Genomic DNA, 24,010 nt, shown 5'->3' with positions numbered 1-24,010 from the left:
CGGTTCGGGGAAAATGTAAACGAAATTGTGGGGAAACTTTACATAAAGTTAACGAAGGGAGAAGAGCGTTCTCTCCGTTAATTCGTGGAGGTGAGGGTCAAAAATAAAAGCCACATTTTGACGAAAAGCATCAGCAGGGGATGATGTTTTGTTTCGTGAATTACACAACTTTTGCGAAATAGTGTTTGCGGTTTTTGCGTGAAGCATTGCCGTCAACCATCATGGTTGGCTGTGGGCCTCGTTACTTGGATTCGGATTCAAAATGAATATTTTTTTCATTGTGAATCAGGTTTTTTTCATTCCATATGAAAGAACGAAACCATCGTCGAAATTCGTTGCGAAACGCTTCAAAGCGATAAAGTGCTCGACAGGATGCTGAACTGCCTGAACTGCCAGTATTATTACCAGCCCTGGATTATCAGTACAAAGCATATCCGTACAAACATATGTAAGGTGTCAGGAGCATGACCACTTTCTTTGTAGCAGTCTATGTAGCGGGGATATTTTGCAGATTACGTGAGGAATTCCCCACGACCTTCCGTATGGTCTTATCAGCAGCAAAAACCAATGCAAGCTGCAAAAACGAACCATCTGCTCTTGTTCCAGTGATCAGTTTAATTCCTGAACTCGTACCGAGTAGTTCATCCGAGTTAATCATGTCCAGATTGGGCGTTGTTCTAGTGAGGTAGTTACTGTAGTTGCGCCAACAGTTTAGCGAAACAAGTGAATTCTTAACGCAGCATACTTTTGGATTTTCATTTTCCCACAGTTTCTGTCTGATTAGCCAGTTCTACGGTGGATTGGGGGGTCAGGATCAGTATCCATACCAGGGCCATGGCAGTGGATCAATAGCCCTAAACCCCGTCTACAGGCCACTTCGTAGCGCGAGCAGCCATGGCCTCCTTGGAGGGGGGGCCGTCCATTTTGCATATATTTTTATTTATTTATATTTGTCTTCGAGCCTGAACGGTGAACACGAGAACAATAATAAACTGTAATCGCTGCTTGGAAAGGAATTGATGATTTGGTTTTCATTTGTTGTGTTCATCCGAGGTGGAGGGGTTGCTAAAATGAAGTCCTGCTATCAGCATCTTCGCGTTGCGTTTTGGTGTTTGGATTGGATGCTGAACCACTCAATGGCCACCTTATCAGCTCAACCGCGAAGCCCTCTGGACCCTTCGGAGCCTGACCGTTGCAGTACCAGTACAATCAAGCGGTGGAATGGTATTAGCGTCAGTCTAACGCTCACCACCGCCGGTGGGGGAATTACCAGCACGCTACGTGGGTTATCATTGGCCACAGAAGGAAACCCCCCCACGGGAAGCGTATCAGCAACTCATCATCGTTCGGCTCTAGTTGGAGGCTGTAAAATTCTGCACCAGTATCAGTTGCGTACTTATAGTCGTGCAAAGTGGTACACAGTCCCGGGTACCAATGGGGAGCTTCCGGGCGGTTATATTGAGGTAATAGTGCAGACTTTTCCCAGTGCCCCGAAGTAGTTTCGTGATCTTAAGAGGATTTTTGCTTTGAATTGTTCTTGTTTTTTACTTACATGTACGCTCAGTTTAACTCTGTTGAGTCAGTTCTATGGTGGCTTCGGGCAGTACGCATCGTCGTCCTGGGGCAACACTCAGACGACAGCAGCAAGAAACAATTACCCCGGTAACACGTACTATGGATGGAACGGCAACAGTGTGGCACCCGGAAGGGTGGACACCAACAGATACTCGCGCATTTCGTGTAGGGAAAATGCGATCAATTACGATTGCCTTTTCAAAGATGTGCACATCGAGGAAAACGAAGCGGTATCGACAGACCGCTTCAGCGATTATGGACTACCGCACGCCAGTGCCGTAAAGTCGCTGGCGTTTACGAGCTCCACTGTTAGGCGTTTGCCCGCAGCACTGCTGGACACGTTTCGGAACACCGTACTGCTTAACCTGCAGGATCTGCAACTAAGAACGATCGATCGCGATGCCTTCGCCTATGGGGAGCAGCTACAGCAGCTGTACCTAAGTTCGAATGGATTGACGCAGCTTGAACAGGGCGTATTCGACAGTCTGCGTGCAATGAATGTGATAATGCTAAATAGAAACCATCTTTCGTTTCTTCCGGAGGGCTTGTTTTACCGCAACGAGATGCTGCTTAGTGTGTCAATAACACATAACAGTCTTACGCGCATCGAAGATAGTACCTTCGCGTACAATCGTTATTTGGAGAGTGTCAATGTTTCTAGCAACAGTATCGAACACTTTGACCTGAGTCGGCTTACTACAGCTTTCGAGATTGATGTTAGCCATAACCGTCTTAGACAGGTGAAGATTCCGACAGAGTTGAGAAGACTATTCGCCTCCCATAATCATATCGATCGCATAGTAACCATTGGACAAAACAGGAAACTGAAGGTGCTCGATCTTTCGAATAACAAGCTAACGACCGTTTCCTGGGCATCGATGTACTCGGAACTGGAAGAGCTCGATCTGGGGCACAACGAAATTGAAGACGTGCAGCATGTGCATTTCCCCGCGCAAATAAAGCTGAAGAAGCTGTTGCTGAACAACAATCGTTTGTTCACCTTCGACCTCTCTAACGGACGCCTCAGACAACTGCAGGTGTTGGATCTGTCGTACAATCAGTTAACGTATGTGGACAGCAACAGTAAGATCTTCGACAGGCTACAGCAGCTGTATCTACACAATAACGCTATCGTAACGCTAAGATTATCAGCCAACAACTCGTTACAGAACATCAGCCTTTCGAATAATGATTGGGATTGTGCGAATCTACGCACACAGCTCGCGCTGATTGACCCATCGGCTATCCGGGATGCTAACGAGTCCTCATGCCCACAAGGATACATTATTGAGCGTCGGTTGTGTTGCAAGGAAACTAAAATTGTGTATCTCGATCGGTTGTTGGTAGCGATCAGGCAGAGAAATGTGTTTGAATTGGCCAAACGAAATCAGTGCGATGATTACCAGAATGCGGTCGTGGATATTGACATGTTGAATGCGGCTCTGGCAACGGCCTCCGTGCAGTCGCTCGAAACGCTCAGGAGCGAAGTAAGCGAGCTGCAATCCATTGTTGTATCATTATCAGTTGAGAAACAAAACACGGAGCAGTTGTTGGACAAAGTAAATCATAATCTCATTGTTCAATTGGGCCGATATGGTGCAGGGCTTGAAGGTTTGGATACACCACTGTTGATGGTGAACGAATTGATTACGCGGCTAGAGAATCGTCATAAACTTTTAAGAAACCAAACCATCGAGAAAAAGGAAAAAGTCCAGCTGATGAAAAAGCAGAAAGATGAACACAAAGCAACTGTTGATTCGTTGGAAATCGCTTTAAATAACAAAAAGGCCTTTCTAACAATGATTGGTTTGTTAATCCGCGCTTTTTCTACTCAGTAGAGCTCGATTAGCTCGTGAATTTGACGCCTTGAATCTTGAAATCTTGAAATGAATCTTTTTCTGCAAATCAAATACAAAAGCTAAGATGCATTACTTTTATTATATCACCGGAAATGTTATTCTTTATACAATCAGAAGGAGACAAAATGCGCTCCCTGCTGCAGAGTCACCACTTCCGCTCCGCTCCCAGTTTGTAAAATATTGCCACTACACCATTTAAAATCATCCTTTTGCTTCAAACATTTTTTTCCCATTTTTCGTAGGAACCAGCTTAAATACCGGCCAATTCACACAGTCGTCATCCAGGTGTGGTCGTGAATAGACGCAATAAAATTTAATAAGTGACAGTGCTAGCTGGGAGCCGGCTACCGGAAAGAATGGCTCCACGAAAGAAGACAAAACGCCCCTTAATGAGCGAGGAACAGGGAGACTCCAAAAGCGAAAGTGATTTCGAAAGTAGGAATATTTACCAAGCTCTCCCGGTGGATGTGAGCGGAGATCCTCAGCCACCGAGTGGAAAAACATCGGAGAAAAAACACGAGTCAACCAAGACTCCACCAATTTTTATCACGGGCACATCAGTGGGAGATGTACACCGGAAAATAATAGCGGCAGGTGTTATCCGCTACACAACGAATGTTACTCGGAAGGGCATCCAAGTACAAACAACAGCGACACAAGATTTTAAAAAAGTGGTAGAAAAACTGCACGACAACAAAGTGCAATTCCACACATTTCAATTGCCTGAAAATAGGACAACAAAAATCGTACTAAGTGGTGTTGCTGACTGCGATACGGAGGAACTAAAAGAGTCTCTGGAAGAAAAGGAAATCTTTCCAATCTCAATTAAAAAAATGAGTATTAGAGAAAAGAGATATGATGACCATGTCACGTTTCTCCTACACTTCCCCACGGGAACGATAACGCTAGCCAAGCTGAAATTAATACCTGCGATTCGGCACTGCAAGGTAAAGTGGAGCCACTACCATACCAACGGCACTCCAATGATGTGCCGCAATTGCCTGAAATACGGCCACGGAGCCAATAACTGCTACAACCGGCCGAAGTGCCTAAAATGTGCCGGTGCACACAAAGCAGAAGAATGCCCACACTCCGACAAATCGTCGGAGCAGAAAGGTAAAATACCTGAGCATCTGGTAAAGTGTGCGAACTGCAGCGGCGGTCACACCGCCAACTACTACAAGTGCCCCGCGCGTCCGCAACGCACACCAACTCCCACAGTCCATCGACCGGCACCAAGGTATGATGAAAAAAACTATCCATCCTTTTGGTCGTCACGCACACCAATCGAACCAGCAGCTACACCAAAAGCCAGTTACACTAGCAAACCATCCGCACAGTGGGCAAATCCAGATTCAAACCTTTTTTCTCCTGAGGAAATAACTCACATTGTAACAGACACTTTCTCTCTTATGAGAAACTGTACTACAAAACAACAACAAATAACGGTAATTTTCCAAGTTATACAAAAATACTGTTACAATGGATAATCCAAACAACCATTTAAAAATCTGCCACTGGAATGCAAATAGCATCTCCAATAAAAAGTTAGAAATAATCCACTTTCTAAAAAGCAACAAGATAGATATCTTGGCAATTGCTGAAACTTTCCTTAAACCTGACATTAAATTCACAATCCCGGGTTACATTCTACACAGAAAAGACAGAACTGACGGATGCCAAGGAGGAGTGGGTATCCTGGTGCGTCGCGAAATTAAACACACAATCCTACATGACCTCAAATTAGCGACAATAGAAGCAATCGGTATCTCTGTAACCACGAAACAAGGCAACATCATCATCACAGCAGCATATCACCCGGGAGGTAACAGAGACCTCAAAAAATTCAAAAGTGACATGGAGAAACTGACGAACAGAAACCAAAGCTACTTCATCTGTGGCGACCTTAATGCCCGGCATCGAATGTGGAACTGCAAAACAGCAAATGGTGCAGGCAAGGCCCTTTTTGAACTCAGCCAAAGAGGCACCTTCGCTATCTACCACCCACAGACACCCACTCACTTTCCCACATGCAGTAAATTCTCACCTTCAACAATAGACCTAATCATCACAAACGGCCATCATGAAATTTCATCACCAATTACAATAGCAGAACTCTCATCCGACCATGAACCAGTCACCTTCAACATTAACCATTCAACTGCTACAAAAAAACCTACTACAAAATTTTTTGACTATAACCAAGCAAACTGGAAACAGTTCAGAGAACACATAAACCGTGAGGTAAATGTTCAAAACATGAACCATTACACCCTAGACACCACCCAGCAAATAGACCGGAAGATAAAAGCACTCACAACAACAATACAATGTGCCCATAATAAATCAATACCACTCATCACACCAGGACAGTATAACATCAAACTCCCAGAAAACATAAAAACAATGATCAAAATCAAAAATATGTACAGACGAATTTGGCAACGAAACCGTAGAAACAAACAAGCGAAATTGTTTTATACTTCACTCGAAAAAACGATTAGCGAAGAAACAAATACAGTGCGAAATGAAAACTGGGACAAAACACTATCAAACATCAACAGCAAACACAACAACAACAAAACCCTGTGGAAAATAGTTAAAAATCTAAAAAAACAAAAACAAACCATTCCTCCCTTAAAAACGAATGGAAATGAAATCCTAATGAGTGCAGAAGAAAAATGTGAGGCTATAAGCTCACACTTTAAACACTCCCACAAAATAACAACAAACTTAAAGAGCGCCATGGAAAAAACAGTGAAAGAATCGGCCCAAAGTTTAAAAAATTCAAGCCAAGAATCACTTCCCCCAACCCTTCTGATCAAACCAATAGAAATCACAAACATTATCAAAAAACTGAAAACTAAAAAATCCACCGGTTTAGACAATATCAACAACAAAAGCATCAAAAATCTACCCAACAAAGCTATAATCCTAATTACACACATTTTCAATGCTTGTCTAAACTTAGGTTACTTCCCCAATGCTTGGAAACACACAAAAATCGTCCCAATCCCCAAACCGGGTAAAGACCATAGCCTCCCCCAAAACTACCGACCCATCAGCTTGCTCAGCTGCCTGGGAAAAGTTTTCGAAAAAACAATAGCAAATAGGATAAACGAACATACTAGCAATAACCACATAATCCAACCTACCCAATTCGGCTTCCAAAAATCACTGTCAACCACCCATCAACTACACAGGCTAACCAGTAATATACGATCAAACTTAAAAAATAAAAAATCCACAGGACTCGTCCTACTAGATAGCGAGAAAGCTTTCGATACAATCTGGCATAACGGTCTAATATATAAATTGTCCAAACTAAAATTCCCACAGAACATCGTTAAATTAATAGATTCATTCCTTAAAAACAGACAAAATCAGGTATTCATAGGAAACTCAAGCTCTAACATCTACACACCAGATGCAGGAGTACCGCAGGGTAGTGTTCTCTCTCCACTACTGTTCAACATCTACATATCCGACATTCCTACTCAAAAGAATTGTAAACAATATCTCTATGCAGACGACATGGCAATAAGCTCCTCCAGCACTATTTCCAATGCTATAACAAAAAACCTAAACAATAGTCTCAAAAAATACGAAAAATACTGCAAAAAATGGAAGATGCAAATAAATGCAGAGAAATCCGAAGCAATTTTCTTCACTCGTAGAACCAGCCAAAGTCGCCAACCAAACAGATGCACAAAAATTAATAACACAGACATTCCATGGAAGGAATCAGTTAAATACCTAGGACTCCATCTAGATAAGAAATTATCCTATAAAACACATATATACAAAACAATACAAAAATGCGAAACACATCTAAAAATACTCTATAGCCTAATTAATAGGAGATCTAAACTTAATAGGAAAAACAAATTACTACTTTACACATCGATTATCCGACCCACCATTACTTATGCCTCCGCCATCTGGACTAGCAGTGCAAAATCCCACAAACTTAAATTGCAAAGAATTCAAAACAAATTTCTGAAAATAATACTCAACCTGCCCCCCTGGCATAGCACAGAAAAACTACATAATCTAGCTGAAGTAGAAAAAGTTCCAAAACACATTCTAAAAATAAACAAGAAATACTGGTCCGATTGCGTAAGAAACTTGGAATTGAAAAAACGTCTCTTATGACACATGTACATAGCTTAAATAGTAGAGTAGGCTTAGGAGAGATAGGTTTAGGCAAATCAGCTTTTATTCCATGTACATATTGGGGGAAGGGTAGGAAATAAGATTATATAGGAAAAATAGGACGAAACAATAAGACAGGGTAACAATTCCAGTCACAAATCCAACAACACTCAAGTTATAGCACAATCAACAATTTACTCCGGTTACCTAATTATAACATAACTAATGAGGAGAAGCAAAAGCTGAACCCATTGTATTTCAACCTCGATTACTATCTATTATAATCAAAATAAACGTAATTTTCGGAAAAAAAAAAAAAAAAAAAAACCGGCCAATTCAAATCTCAAAGGTTCTCTAGGTGCCTGCATTCAGGCGCAATCGAGGTACGCATACATTTAGGCGTTTTAAAAGGAAAATTCGCTTTTTTCAACGGAACCTTTTTTCCCGTTTCCCGCGGCCAATTATCGCTCTCTCGAGTGAACGATCATCGCGATATTATTCATCACACGGTCCCGCCGGGGAGGTTCGTCAAATGTTCACTTAATTTTAAAAAGACGCAGCTCATCACGCTATGAATCATCAACCCAGCGACTTAATCATCATCACAAACCCCCGGTTGCCGCTAGAAGAACAATAATGTGCCCCGGCCGGAGAAGACGGGGGTGGCACTAAATCAACCACAAATATTACGACAACACAGCCCAACAACGCCTAGACAGTGGCAGTGGATCTTATTTCTGCTTACGCCTCTTTCTGCCAACAACACCGCCGCTGCCACCGTGGAATGAAAATCGGCATCGCACGCGCTCCAAGCATCTTCGTTTTGGTTGGTTGCTTGTTGCCGGAAGCGTCATCCGCATTGCCGCACACAAACAACCACATCACACGCACGCACGCCAGAACGCCGCACGGTAACGTGCGTTCGCACGCAAAATACCCGTGGAATGGCGTGGAACGGAAATATCATACATCACGAGATTACCGCTGACAGAAACATGCAAGAAATCGGCATCCGGGGAATAGGCCGAGGGCGGGATTGTTCTTGCCAATCGGTGCACCCCGGACCACCACCACTGCGCTACCGGAGTGGAGGCCGGATGGAAAGATTTCCTTTTCCTACTGCTGGTGGTGGTGAAAGAACTGCGCCTAGGGTATGGCATCATCATAATTCCGGACCGCCGCTCCGAGATCGGGGATTTGGTGGAGGTGGTTTCAATCCACCCGCGGCACCTTACGGCACGCATCTTGTCTCGCACGTGTGTGCGTGCGTGTGTGGGCCTTTGCAGGTGCTTGAGCCGAATGATAACGCAACGATGGAACTCAGCGTGTGTGTGTGTGTGTGTGTGTGTGTGTGTGTGTGTGTGTGTGTGTGTGTGTGTGTGTGTGTGTGTGTGTGTGTGTGTGTGTGTGTGTGTGTGTGTGTGTGTGTGTGTGTGTGCCTGTGGCTGGAGAGAAAAATCCTCGATAATGAAAGTAATTTATCGGATCCTTTGGGGGCGGCAAAAAAATACGGAAGAAGCGCTACCAGCCAGACAGTGTTTTTCATCCCGAGAGGATTACCCTCTGGTACTCGAGCACTGGTGCCATTGTTACAGGTTTATCATCGGCGTTCCAAGAGCCCACCAACCCGTCACGCATCAATCATTCAGCCCCGGAATTCGGGGGGCTTTCCGGTCTCCCTGGTTCCGGAATGTTTGAGGCGCGATAAATTTTTAATTGTTGAAGCCGTCTCCTTCCTTACCGAAAGTGACGCAGAAAGTGAAGGGCATCTCGTCCGGCTTGGGATGGAGTAATTTTTTTGTTGTTATTGCGAAAAACCCAACGCTCAGAGCACTCTGCCAGCTTGTGCGTGCGTCTGTTGACGATTATCGTTTTTATTCTAAACTCTAATGCTCTTACACACTGACTCTAACACTCTGACTCTCACACACTGACTCACTCCTAACCAACTGTTAACGCTCGAACTCTGTTAACTAATACCAGCTCTCTAACTAACTCACTCGTGCATCCACCGTCTCCCTTATATATATAATTATGGATGGGAGATGAAGGTTTAAGTTTTAAAAAATAGAATCTATTTATTTGTTAATCGTTTCAAATAAGAACGGGATTAGAATTGAAGGTTGGAACACTCTGAAGGCTGGAACAAGACTGAAGATTGGCTGACCATCCGGACTGGACACACCGGGATGCACCATCGTGGCGGCCACGTGACGCGGGGCCGCTCCGGTTTCGTTGCTCGTGGGAACCGCTGCGTCAATGTTGTGTCTTGGCTTGTGTCCGCTCCGGTTTCGTCGCTGCATCGATGTGGCGTCTTGGCATGTGTCCGCTCCGGTTTCGTCGCTGCATCGATGTAGCGGGTTGGCGTGTGACCGCTCCGGTTTCGTCGCTGGGAGCCGTCGCTGCGTCGGCACATGTGTAGGCTGACCTTGGAACCGCTGTGTCGATGTGGCGACTTGGCTTATGCGTCGGCACATAACTTTATGCGTCGGCACATAACTTCCCCCCTGTTAGATTGGAGCGTCTCGATCCAATTCTGGTTTTACCGTAATGGTGACTTTTCTTCGTAGGTTGTTAATTTTTACAATGAGGCACCATGCAGTTATGATAATTGCCATGCTTATTATGGTAAAACTTGTAGCCTGATGAGCAATTATGGTCCTGTTGGTTTTTGTTAATTCACGGATTTTGTCCCTGTTGCTGATGTGGAGGTACGTTGTGTTTTGGAAGGCATCCAGGTGAATTTTCTTGGTCTCTATTTGGATTGAGTTAAGTGGTATGATATTCGGTTGCTCTTCAGATTGCATCTGTTTGTTTTCGTATTTAATGCCGTTGACGGACACTGTGCAATTTCTGAAGCCTACTAGAAATGTACCACTAAGGTTTCTGTTGCCAAATTCGCATGTGTTTTCCAGGATTGCTGTTTCAGCGTTCTTTATAAGTATCCCGTAGTTTTCTATATTCGCGACTTCCATATTATTGTCGTGGTGTGTCGTAACACATCTACTGGGATTGGCTCGTAGCAATTGGTGTTCACATTGGTTGCCTGTGATATTTTGTAGGTCGGTTAATTTTAGGATGTATTCTTTTTCGATTCTGTTGAATTTGCCGACCAGGTATGATTCCTGTTTGTTGATGACAACATATTTCGATAGTGTTTGTATTACTGCCTGATTCTTAGGGATTGGCTCGATTCTTAGCAAGGAGTAGTTTCCGTTTCTCAGTTTCGGTATTTTTACCAACAATTGTATCTCTTGACCTTTATGAATTGCTCTTGGCTCCAAATATTGGTATGCTTGGTCATAGCTGCTTATTTGAATGCCTTCTTTTACTAGTATGTTTATAATGAAGTCCATTTCGGACGGGAAAAGTAATGCTTTTGACAGCATTCCTAGTTTTGCTAGCTGCACCGATTCGAATATTATGTTCATTTGTTCTCTAACATTGTCGAGGCCAAAAATGACGTTATGTAGATGGAGTTTTTGTTGAAGTGCGTTAAGATCGTTGGTGTAAAATCCAGACTGTCGGATGAAATCATGGATTTCTTTCGCTTGACTTCTTGCTGCTTGTGTTATGTTGTTTATGCGTTTTTCAAATTCTTCGTTGATGGTGATTTGTACGTTATTTCCGATTATTAATTTGTTAGTAGATTCGCGTAACGCATCGAATTTGTCAGTTATTTCTAGATAGTCGTTATGATCTAAATTTCCTGTGATTGCCTTGACAACTGATCCTAAGATATCAATAGATCTTTTGGATTTTGTGGCTATTGGTTTAAAGTTTAGGAACATCGAATATGTTTGTTCGTATCTATGTTTCAGGATATTTCTGATGTCTGACAATTGGTTGTACTCTTGCGGAATGTCCGAATGATTTCTAATTGTCTCCAATTTTTCATCTAGCTCGAAAATGATCGTTTTGTATTGCTTTACTACTGCTTCGTACTTGTTTATGTTGATTTTGTGGGTTACAAGGTGGTAATCCTCAATAATTCGTGCGTTCCCTAGTGTCATGGCGAACATTCCAGGGTTTTTACTTAGGTCCTGAATGTCGAGATGGGAACTTTTGATTTCTTTACATAACATTAAAGATACTAAAAGTAGTATTGTTTTCATCTTTGTTCTCCTTTACTTTATCCTAAAATGAGATAATTAAGTAAAATGAATTGTTGAGTGTTAGACTATAAAAAGAGTGAGGTGAAATCATTTATAACCTTGGTATTTTTCTTTTACGCTTAAGCTTAGATTTGTGAATTTTCCTGTTTTTGTCATCGATTATTTGAATATTTTTGTTTTCTTTGACTTTTGCTTCCTTATAACGTTCTTGGTGTTTTAAGTTATTTCTATTTCTGATAAAGACGGTCTCGTCTGTGTCAAATTGTTGGGGATCTTCTCTATTCTTGTTGGTTTTTTCTAACTCCTTGATTTTCCTGATTTTTGTTTGTTCGTAGAATTTTTTGTAAAATTTCTCTTTCTTTTCGATTCGTTCGTCTAGATTCTCTGGAATCGATTCTTCGTTGCGGAAGCCTAAGAAAAGTTCTTTTGGGGTTACATTTGTTTGCGAGTGTATAGAATCATTATAGATAGCTATTGCCAGGTTGATCTTCCCGGTTTCAGAGAGTTCTTTTGTGGATTCTTTGTTGCTCAGGATGTTATGTAGTTCTCTAAGGGTTCTATGTACGATTTCTACTGTTCCGTTTGATGTTGATTGACCTACACTTGTGTAGTGGTATTGTATGTCGCGGTCTTCTAGAAATTCCTTGACCATTGAAGAGGTGAAAGAGGCTTCTTGATCCATAATTAATAAAGAAGGTTTGCCAATGTTTGCTAGGTAATATGTAATGGCATTGATGATATGAACTGTGTTACGAGTTCTTATTGGTATCGGAGTTGCTAATCTTGAGAATTTGTCACAAAATGTGAGGTAGTGTTTCTCTTTGATTATGAATATGTCCATGTGAACGATTTCTAATGGTTTGGATGGGGTTTCCGTACCTAAAAATTTCAGTTTATAAGGGTGTCGTTCATATTTAGATTTTTGACATAGTTTGCATAGATTGATGACTTTAGTAATTTTTGATTTCATTTTTGGGAAAAAATATTTTAGTGAAATATGTTTCTGTGTTTCTACAATTCCTCTGTGGTTGGAATTATGTTTAGTTTGAATAATCTGATCCTGTTCGTCATCTTCGGAGATGTCAATAAGTATTTTTTCTGTCCATAGGATTTTGATAGATTTTGCTCGTGAAAAGTAATTTTTGTAAATAATTTGAAGAGTTTGCAATATTTCTTTGCTACAATACAATCCATTAACGTGATTTGGAGATGTTTCTTCTTTGAGGATGTTTATTAACACACCAGGACTGAATACAAGTCTTTTGATCGTTGTCCTATGATAATTTGGAAAAATTGTTTCAAATTGACGACTATCCTCGTGTGATTTTATTAAGACAAGTTGATGTCGAAATTCGTTGAGGGGTTTTAGGGTACTTTTAATAAAATCATTATCATCGGTATCAGCACTGTGTTGTGTCATATCATCATCAGTTGAGTTGTTATTTATTTCAAGGGTTTCGGATGATGTTAGTGTGTTAGTGGTTAGTTGGGTTAGCGGGTTAGTGATTAGTTGGTTATCCGGCATGCGTGAAAGTGCATCAGCATTGTTATTTAGTATGCCTTTTTTGTAGGTTATATCGAATTCAAATTCTTCAAGTGTTAGTTTCCAATTAAGTAATTTTCTGTTGAGATCATTTTTCTGTCTCAACCAGACAAGTGGTTTGTGGTCCGTTCTGATATCGAATTTTCTTCCGTATAAGTAAGGTCTAAAATGTTTAGTTGACCAGATTATGGCTAAAAGTTCTTTTTCCGTAGCGGAGTATCGGCACTCTGTTTCGTTTAATGTTCTTGAAGCGTAGCAAATTGGGTGCTCCTTTCCATCTTCGAATTTTTGAGAAAGTACCGCTCCTAATGCAAAGTCACTTGCATCTGTTTCTAAAATGAACTTTTTCTCAAAGTCGGGGTATTTAAGAATGGGATCTGTTGTTAGTAATGTCTTGCATTCTTCGAAGCATGTTATGAATTCGTTATCGTGTATTATTCTAGCATCTTTTTTTAAGCATTTTGTTAGTGGTTTGGTTAATTTTGCGAAGTCTTTAATAAATTTTCGGTAATACCCGAGAATTCCGAGGAATCCTTTTATTTGTTTGGCGGTTTTTGGAATGGGCCAGTTAAGAATTTTGTCGATTTTGTTAGGGTTAGGTTTGATTCCATTTTCCGTTACAATGTGTCCAAGAAATTCGCATTCGCGTTGAAGAAATTCGCATTTATCCAGTTGTATCTTTAGATTTGCTTTTGTTAGTTTTTTCAGCACTTTGTCGAGATTTTCCAAATGTTGTTGTAATGAGCTGCCGAAAATAATTATGTCGTCTAGATAGACTAGGCAACATGAACCGATTAGTTCATTCAGAATGCTGTTCATAGCTCTTTGGAAGGTTGCCGGGGCGTTTTTTAGTCCGAAAGGCATTCTGATAAATTCGAAATGACCTTTGTTGGAACTAAAAGCTGTTTTTGGTCTATCTTTCTCATCGACTTCTATCTGGTGAAATCCAGATTTCAAATCGAGAGTGGTGAAGTACATGCTTCTTCCGAGTCTATCAAGGATTTCATCGATGTTGGGTATGGGAAATTTGTCATCGATAGTTTTCTCATTCAGCTTTCTGTAATCTATGACAACACGCCATTTTTTGGTTCCGCTTGCGTCGGTTTTCTTCGGAACGACCCAAATAGGTGATGTCCATGGTGAGATTGAGTGTTGAATAATGCCATCTGTTAGCATTTGTTCTATTTGTTTGTCGACCTCTGCTTTATGTATTTGTGGATAGCGATATGTTTTAGTGTGAATTGGGATGTCATCCTTTGTGTTAATTGTGTGTTTTATGTTAGTTGTGCATGACAATTTTTCGTTAGTTTTTTGGATAACGTTAGAATATTTTTTCAACACTGAAAGTAGTTTGGTTTTTTCCTGATCGTGTAAGTGTTTTATTCTGATTAATTGTTCAATATCATGCATATCATAATTTAAATTTGTAGTGCATGATGTTTGATTATATTCAATATAATCCGACATAGAGTGTGTTAATGTGGGTTTGGTCCAATGAAATGAGAATTCTTCTCCGGGGTTTTCAATGGTAACTTGAGCATATCCATTCGTTGAATTGTAAATTCCTGAATGTATAATAGCTGTGTGGATTGATTTATCATTTGGTAAAAGTATGCTTCCATTTGCTTGGGAAACGGGCATCTTTATTGTTGTTATTGAGTGTGCGTTAACGGTAATTTCTTCGGGTTCTCCAAGCATACGAATTTTCATATCGATTGCTTTGTTTTTAATTATTAGTTTGCATTTGTCAAAGTCCAATTTAGCTTTTACTTTGGACAATGTTTCGTAACCAAGGATTCCATCAAAGTAATTATGGAATTTAAAAAGATAAAATTGGACAGTTTCTGATTGGAATAGTTTGATTCTGAATTTCATATCAGTAGAATGGGTTCCTGACTTATTTGATATTTTTATTGGTTTGCATTTTATTTTCCATTGTTCTGGGATTAAATCTGGTGAAATGAAATTTTTGTTGGCTCCACTATCGATTAGTACCTTTGCAATTTTCTTGCTAGGTAAATTTATTTCAATGTATGGGAGACCATTAATAGCGTTTATCTCGGTGGGTTTATTTGTAGGGTTATTTGAAAATTCGACTCCTGTTCGTGGGTGTCTTCGCACTCGTTATCTTCATCCGATGTGTACTCTTGTTCATTTTCTGAAGGAGTTGGGTCCTTGACCTCGTGATTATAAATTATTGGTTGGCGGGACCGCATGGAAGCGTCCACTTCCATTGGGGTAATTTTTTGCCTGTCTGATGTTTTTTGTTGGGTGAGATGTTGATTTGGTTGGAAGTTTCGTTGAGTACTTTGTTGTGGTTTGCTACCGTTTTTGTTGTAGGAGTGTTTTGGTTGTTGATTTGGTTTTGCAAATTCTGCGTGTGTGCGTTGCTTTGTAGTTTCTGCGTTCTGAAACTTGCACAGAAAAGCGTATGCACTTTCCAATTCCACTGGTTTGGCTGCTTGGGCGTATCCAAAATATTGTTTGTTTAACCCGTTTATGAAAGCTGCCAAAGCTTCGTTATCAATATACCAGTTTATGCCTTCCCAATTTCGTACAGCCATCTCGTTCTGTCTGCACAAGGTTTTCATATTTTGGAGTATTTCCTTGATCTTCCTATAGTGGACATGAATTGAGTCCTCCATTTTGGTCGACCACAGTTGCGATTGATAAGTCGCTAGGTCGGACTTATCACCGTAAACTGCTTTAAGAATCTCCGCTACCTGCTCTAACTTCGTCGGACTTCCATTAGCACAAATGGTGTCTCTAGCTTTGCCCTCAATTTTGTTTATGATTATTTGTTCATAAACTGTCATCGCTTCCTGCGTGACTCTGTTCCTAAAGAGGTTTAAAGTATTCGCGGCTGTTGTAAGCCATGAATTTAATTGCCTCTTGTTTCCATCAAAGCTAGGAATGGCTTTGATAGGGTCGGGAATACGGAAGATATCCGTACCCGGTTGCACTGGAGCAATATTTTGCATTCGCAGTGTTGAGTTTTCCAATTGTAGTATTTCCACTTGGTGTTCAAGGTTTAGAACCTTCTCATAAAACGCTTGGAAATCTACTGTTTGGTTCTCGCTCGTCATTTTCTTACCAAATTTTCTGCTTTTTACCTTTTCGTAAGGGGAGAACTTCGGCATACGATGATGAGTCTTCGTTGGTGAGTCTGTTCCGTACAGAAAGAAGTCACGGTTTGGACAACTTCTGTTCACTTCGTTGGTGAGCTTGTTCTGTACAAAAAGAAGTCACGGTTTGGACACCTTTTTGTGCACTACGTATCGAGTACCTTCTGTTTTCACTAAACGTGTGGGAGAGGGGTAGGTTGCGAATGTTTCTTAGCACAAATCACACACTGATCGGTGGATGATGTATTCACACGGTTTGGTGGTACATCGGAAAAGAACACTTGTATCGCAATGTTTCTGTTTTCACTAAACGTGTGGGAGAGAGGTGGGTTGCGCTCCTTGAACTTGAGAGTTCACGATTGTTTCTTATCACGAATCACACACTGGTTGGTGGATGATGTATTCACTCGGATTGGTGGTACATCGGAAAAGAACACTTGTATCGCGAAGCGCCCGTACGACTGCGCCAATTATGGATGGGAGATGAAGGTTTAAGTTTTAAAAAATAGAATCTATTTATTTGTTAATCGTTTCAAATAAGAACGGGATTAGAATTGAAGGTTGGAACACTCTGAAGGCTGGAACAAGACTGAAGATTGGCTGACCATCCGGACTGGACACACCGGGATGCACCATCGTGGCGGCCACGTGACGCGGGGCCGCTCCGGTTTCGTTGCTCGTGGGAACCGCTGCGTCAATGTTGTGTCTTGGCTTGTGTCCGCTCCGGTTTCGTCGCTGCATCGATGTGGCGTCTTGGCATGTGTCCGCTCCGGTTTCGTCGCTGCATCGATGTAGCGGGTTGGCGTGTGACCGCTCCGGTTTCGTCGCTGGGAGCCGTCGCTGCGTCGGCACATGTGTAGGCTGACCTTGGAACCGCTGTGTCGATGTGGCGACTTGGCTTATGCGTCGGCACATAACTTTATGCGTCGGCACATAACTATATATGATCCCGTTGCTAACCATTTTTCAACCAATGGTAGCTTCGATCAACTGCATCTTCAACAGCGTCAGCCAGGCCAGGGTTGATGCACCTTAAAGAGTCAAAGAAGCGACGTTACCAAGTGAATACACCAGGAGTCGACGAAATGCATATTCTGGTGTCTTCCAAAGGAAAAGAAGGATAAAATTTTCCTTCCCAAAAAAAAAAACAGTTACCTCAACTGGAACTAAAGTGGAAACTACAATGAGACAACAGTATCACCCCCGGCGGGGTGCGGTGTGAGCCGGTATCACAGTAATGGCGCGACCGTAGATCCCTTTCTTTTCGGCAACTTAATCCCACCCCGGGCACCGACGCACCGGCATTCGGTTGGCAAACAAATTGGCCACGGGAAAATCGCAGCGCAGATTGTGTAAAAGAGCTCGAGGGGCCGTAAGGGAGGTGAAAAACAGATGAAAACTGTTTCACCGTTTAGCAGCAGCCAAACCAACGGCTGCGACCGGACCGGTACCAAACAATATGGACGAATCGTCTGGCATCTCTCCCGCATCCATCCTTTTGCATGCATTCCATCGGATTTGCGTCCACAGAGGGAGCCCCATCGAGTGGTAAACCCTTATCAGCACACACTAATACACACGCCACACTGTGGACTGTGCGATTGCAATTTTTACCAGCACCAGTAGCAGCAGCAGCAGCAGCAGCAGCTTAAGAAGAACATTTTAGTACTTTGCGTCATGGGTTGAGACATCAAAAGGTCCTTGGTCCAGGAGTCGCGTCGCGTGCCGGTCGATAAGGTGACGGTAATTTAGGTGACGACCCGCACACGCCAGACCACAATCAACTCAGGCAGATCAACTGGCGTGGCGTAGACGAGAAGGTCAATGAACACAGTAGCCACCAAAGGGGGGACACAACCACTAACCACCTGCAGACTGCTGAATCCAGGGGCTTGGGGGTTTTGTGTTGTTCTTTTGGCTCCAAACAGCACCAGACCTTCCATGTAGCCGATAAGCCATGGCGTGAATCCATGCGCATTCTATCCGTTCTTTAATCTTCTGGAATCTGGTGTGAAGGAACCGAAAAATCTTGAAGCGCTCTTTGAGATTCCTTCAAGAAACGGCCAGTTGCACCTTAAATTCGTCAAAATCCTGATACTCCTGATACTTTAATATTACGCCGTTACGTTCCGAATCCTCGACCGTTACGGGTCTATGTTGCTTCCATGTTATCCATGCATGCTGCCCTTCGTCACTTTTCCCAGACCTGACCAGAGAAGAAGAAGAAGAAAAAAAAATGGCCACCCTATGTTGACGCAATCACACGCAGGACAATATTTGCTTTGCCTGCCAAGAACAACCCGAACCCCGCTTCGCAGCTCTTCCCGCGTGCGGTAATTAATGTTCGCAATAACGGGGACCGTCCTTCTGGTGGTGGTTTCCTTTTCTGCAGCCTCCAGCATCATTAGTCACCTTTTGAGCACCGTGTTGGGTGGAGCCGCAGTGGACATCAAAGTACCCACAGAGTGGTTGACATTCTCTTTGTCGGCGAAGAAGAAGAAGAAGCCCAGCGGGATGGTTTGTGTGAATATTTTATCCAACTCCAGCTTCGCCAGCCTTACCTTACCTCCTCCTGTTCCTCCTTCCCCGAAGGGCCACTACAAGCACTTGGTTCTTGGTTTTAGCCGAGCGAAAGTCAAACATCAACCTGCATCATGACAGGGCACGGCATCGCGCGGTAGCGAAGAGGCAATTCTAATGAATCCAAGTGAGCATGCGAGGGCACACACACACACACACACACGCGCGCTCTCGTCTCGTCTTGGATGATTAGTCTTTTAGTCTGGGAGGGGGATGTTTGTTTGAAGGCCGCCATTTTCGAACCACATTGTAAGCTGCTCGAAAATTGCGCGTCTAGCGCGACGCTTCCAGTCGACCTCTCAAAACTGTTATGTTTTAATCAAATCCAACCCTGGCAAGTGGCGCACGCTCCCTGAAGCTGAAGGCTAATCCTGGTATCTTTTATCCAAAAATGAGGGGGGCCCGCGGTTCCCCGAAATCCACTTCGCAAATCCACGAAGCCGGCTGCCAGAGCGGCAGGAATCCGAGCTTGTTGAGGAGACCAAGTAATTGTCCTTCTTTCTTGCATTAACATAAGGACTTGTCAACCACACCACCAACACTACCACCACCGTCGTCGTCGTCGTCGTCGGGCACGTGCTTGAAACTTTAACCAACTTCCCAGTGCTCCTTACACTTACACGGCCACAGCGACGTCACCGGCAGCAGCAGAAGACAGGAGCCCGGAGGGTATGCCAACCAGCCAGCCTAGATAGAGACCCTGGATTGGATTATTTATTCCTTTGAATGTGTACCACCTGGAGCCAACTCGACGCGGCACACGAAGGATGCGGAAACGAAACGACAGCAAGGGAAAGGGACGTGATGGAGGAAGAGAAGGAATGGCGAGGAAGTCACCGAAAACATGGCCCCGAAGAATGGCGTTGCCTTGGGCCGGGCCTTCTTTTACGATTCTGAAGACTCCCCACCGGGCAAAGGCTCCCAGCAAAGAGCAACGTGGATGGAACGACACCAGAGGCTAGGAGGGGATAACAGCAAAAAGCCTCTAGCATCCCCTCCCCTGCTTCCTCTTCGGTCTTCGCAAACGGGGACGAAGCGATAGCGTAATCGAAGGAACGTTACCCCTCCCGAGCCGCCGCCGCAGGGATCCCGGGACCTCAAAGCCCGACTTGCTGGCCAAAGCCACGGGCCGCTCAGCACGGGGTCATTGTGCCCTTGCCGCTGAGAAGTGATCCTTCCTCTCTCTCTCTCTCGCTTCTCTCTCTCTCCTTTCTTCTCTTGCCTGCCAGACAGTGAAGGGAAAAATGGAAAAAGTCAAGCTCGGCTCGGCGTGAAATGCTCCAGCTACTGCTGCTGCTGATGCCAAATGCTTGCTGCCAAAGCAAGTCGAGCAGAAGAAAAAAAAGAAGAAGAAGAAGAAGCCTGCACTGGAGGGCGAAAAATTCCCAAGAAAGCGCTCGGGCCAGTCCCGTTGTAATCCCGGAGCCCGGAAAAGCGGAAAATGCCTTCGCCGCTGGTGCTACTCCCTGGTGCTGTTGGTGGTGCTGTTGGGATGGCCTCTTGTGCCATCGCATAAAGGCGGAATTGAATTTGTAAAAGGTAAGAAAAGCGGCGGCGACGAAGCCACATTAAGGGACCCGAAGGAGCTGGCATTTGGCAGCCGCCTCCGGGATGCTGCTGCTGCAAAACGGAAGTCACCGTCGTCGGCCACCACCACCAGCAAGGTCTTCTGCTCCACTTGTTTATTCCACCATCATTGTCATCAAGGCGCTCTATCCGTGGCTGGCTCCTCGTAGCTACGTGTTGGTAGAGGCAATGGTCACCGCATTCCACCTCAACACCAGCCCAGCTGGGGGCCCGGGAAGCGCGATTTTCCGATTTCATTGAAGCATCATCAACGCCCATCGTCCTCGTGATCATCATCATCATCATCAACACAGCATCCTAGGTAGGTTTTATGGAGTTCCAATTTGCTTTACGGAAGAAGGGAAGAAGGAGCATTCGCATTAAGTGGGTCGCGGCTTCATAGCTCGCTCCTTCCAAGCCGGAAGGTGGTATTGATTTCCCAAAAGCAAAGCTACCTCAACATCCGGTCCGGTCTAGGATGCCGGAGTATCGGAGTCGATTCGATTCGAGCTTTACTTCCACACTCAACACCCTGCTCTCTTCTTTCTCAATCTTTCAGTCGCTGACAGATTGGATCAAAATCAGGATCCCTTTTTTTAACGTCACTCGTCCAGAACCTGCACTTGCCTTTGAAAGGATTCCGTTCCGTTTCGTTGTCGGACTGTTTGTGTTTTTTTTCACTCACCCACCCTACACGCACGCTAAGCGCCTCGAGAAGTTTGCGTGACAGCCGCAATGATTATCGTAACGCTTTGCGCCCCGGACCGAAAGACGTGTTAGAATACAATTACCGAGACCGACAAAAGGACAGCTAGGTGGTGGTGGAGAGGAAAATGAATTTTCCAAAAAATTGTTTTCCTCGCTCCGCTTTTCTTTCTCCCTCATTCTAGAAAACGAGCAACTTGTGCGTATTTTATTGTTTAAAAGTTGGAGCTATCGTCCCCGTATAAGGAGCATCATTTGTTGCGCAAAACAGTGAGTGAGTGAGGGAACTGGGAAAGTTTAAATACCCGGAACATTGGAGGGGCTCAGCGGTGACAGTTGCGCAACGATCGCGTCGCTGTAATTATTGGCTTCGCTTCTGGCACACCACAAACGCGTCCACATTGTCCTCTGGTGGAAGGCCGAGGAAGGACCCAGGGACTCAGACAGAGTGGGTCAGAGAGGAACCAGCGAAATGGAATTATGGGAATTGAAACTTTGTTATTTCCTACCACTGCTGCTGCTGCTGCTGCTGTTGGTTGGTTAGTATGGATGCAGCTGCACTGTCGCTTGGAGCAAGGGAGTAGTCAACGCCGGGAGTGTAATAAAGCGACGGAAAATACGATGACGACGACGCCCGGGAGCTGCGGCCAAAAGGTCCTGTGCCGTAATCTTATTTCTTTTCCGGCCGGATGAAGCAACGCGCACGAACGTTACCGGCGCCTTCGGTGAGCATTTGTTACGCGACGGATCGGGGGAAGTGCTTTTCATATTCCTGCTTCCAGGCAGGAAATATACCAAATGCCAACTGAGACCGATCCGTGGTATGGGTGAACGTGACAGTACCATGGCGATGGCAGGCAGGTCCAGGTCGATCAGCGAAAACCATAATTTTTGTTTCACGAAACTTGAAGCCGCAATGCATGGCACCATAAGCACCATCAAGTAGGACATTTTTAATTAAAAAAAACGAAGAGAAAAAGAAGCGATTATTGGATTTCGCGATACAAGAATTGTCGCTTTTCGGTGGAGGGGTTTCGATTCTGTTCTTGACAAATTGGATGAACGTCGGGCTCTTGGCCTTGGCCTTGTGGAGTAATTCGTCGTTAATGGTACAGACAAGCTGTACAGTAAATTAACTGATTACAGTGACGAGAGAAGAACGATTAAGCAATAATCAGAGAGGGTCAAATTGTGATCTTGAAATGACCGTTACGTTCTATCAACGCAACGCCCTGAGAACATATGTTTTGTTTGGTTTGAAAGCAATTTTTGGGCTGCTTGGAGCACGTCTATCAGTGTAAACATAGCGCAGAAATTTGGCGCGATTGTGATAATCCCCACCAACGAGCTTCTCTGCCTAGCCTTATCAGTCACAAAAGTTAAACCAAACAAAAAGCAACATCTCAACCAGCACAGCCTGCTCAGCTCGGCAGTTTCGTGTTTCTACTCGTGCAAAGTGGTTGTGTAATTGGCGTCATGTCTAGAATCGGAATATTTGTTCTAAGGTAAAGCGATGGTTCGACCAAAAACCTAAACCCAGTGTGTGTGGCACTTCTTTAACAGTGGTTTCTTCATTTCTTTGTGATACAGCCTGTGTCTATCCTGCGAGTTCCTTGCCGGTGGTGCAGCTCCATCAGACAACTCGGTCCCAGTGAATTCCAATTCCACTGGCAAACCTTCCAATTGTTTCAATTACGATCAAAACTTTTGGATCTCCTACTACGTGTGCTCGTTCGAGAATGTCCTCGTTACAGAATCGGATATTTTGCCGCGGGATTATTTTGCTGGCGATAAAGCATCCAGAGGCGCAGAATCTATAGTGTTCAAAAACTCGACGATGAACCGAGTGCCGAAAGAGCTACTGGTTACCTATCCGAACGTTACAAGGCTCACACTTGAAGGAATGCAGATAAAGTCGATCGAGCACGGTGCGTTCCGTAATGCAACGCTAATGCAATTGTTGTCCCTGGACTATAATAATATTACTCACCTTGAACCGGGCGTCTTTGCTACCATGAGTGACCTGAGAGTTCTAGGGCTGCGGGGAAACCAAATTTCTCAGCTCCCTGTGAATTTGTTTGCCTTCAATATGAATTTGAAGAAGCTTTTCCTGGAATACAACCTTCTAACTAGAATCGAGGACAATACGTTCAGCCACATTTCGGATCTTATGGTGGAAGTCAACTTTACCAGAAACAATATCGAGTACTTTGATTTGAGCCAAATCTCGGAGCTAATCGCGCTGGATGTAAGCTTCAACCGACTCACGGAGGTGAAGATTCCCCGAAAATTAAAAATTTCACTGTACGCCTCAAACAATCGCATTAACCGCATCATACCGAATGGGGAAAACAAGGAGCTGATGAGTCTGCACCTGGCCCACAACAAGCTAACGGATCTCTCCTGGTTAAAGATGTTCCCGGAATTAAAAACACTCAATGTAGCGTACAACGAAATTGCGGAGGTGCTGCCTGTGTACTTTCCCAAGAAAATGCGACTGGAAAAGCTGCTGTTGAACAACAACCGTCTGATCACATTCGATCTAACGACGATATCCCTGGCACAGCTCGCTGTAGTGGATCTGTCGCACAATCTATTGACAGATGTGGAGCGTAATAGTCCATTGTTTGACACCCTGGAGGAACTCTATCTGCACAATAACAGCATCAGGACGTTGAAAATGTCGCCGAAGAAGTACCTTCATACGATCAGTCTCGCGGATAATGATTGGGATTGTGCAAATCTGGTGACGCAGCTGCAAGTGATCAAGGAGTCTGCTCTTTTGGG

The 24,010-nt window shown here is 43.8% G+C and overlaps 2 protein-coding genes across 4 annotated transcripts in view; one reads left to right on the top strand and one right to left on the bottom strand.

Annotated features, from left to right (window-relative positions):
- The window catches only part of LOC125954612 (Krueppel-like factor luna), a 259,374-nt gene that overhangs the window by 121,872 nt on the left and 113,492 nt on the right, over positions 1–24,010 (bottom strand). The window lies entirely within an intron of this gene.
- Positions 1,402–3,481, top strand: LOC125954601 (leucine-rich repeats and immunoglobulin-like domains protein sma-10). The gene is made up of 2 exons (XM_049685045.1): positions 1,402–1,463; positions 1,565–3,481. The coding sequence occupies exons 1-2, from the start codon at positions 1,435–1,437 to the stop codon at positions 3,411–3,413; spliced, it is 1,878 nt and encodes a 625-aa protein (XP_049541002.1). The 5' UTR covers positions 1,402–1,434; the 3' UTR covers positions 3,414–3,481.

This window comes from Anopheles darlingi, chromosome 3 (genome assembly GCF_943734745.1).
Source record: "Anopheles darlingi chromosome 3, idAnoDarlMG_H_01, whole genome shotgun sequence".
Taxonomy (NCBI): Eukaryota; Metazoa; Arthropoda; class Insecta; order Diptera; family Culicidae; genus Anopheles; species Anopheles darlingi.
Note: the sequence above shows the minus strand (reverse complement) of the source record. Positions and strands in the feature narration are given on the sequence as shown.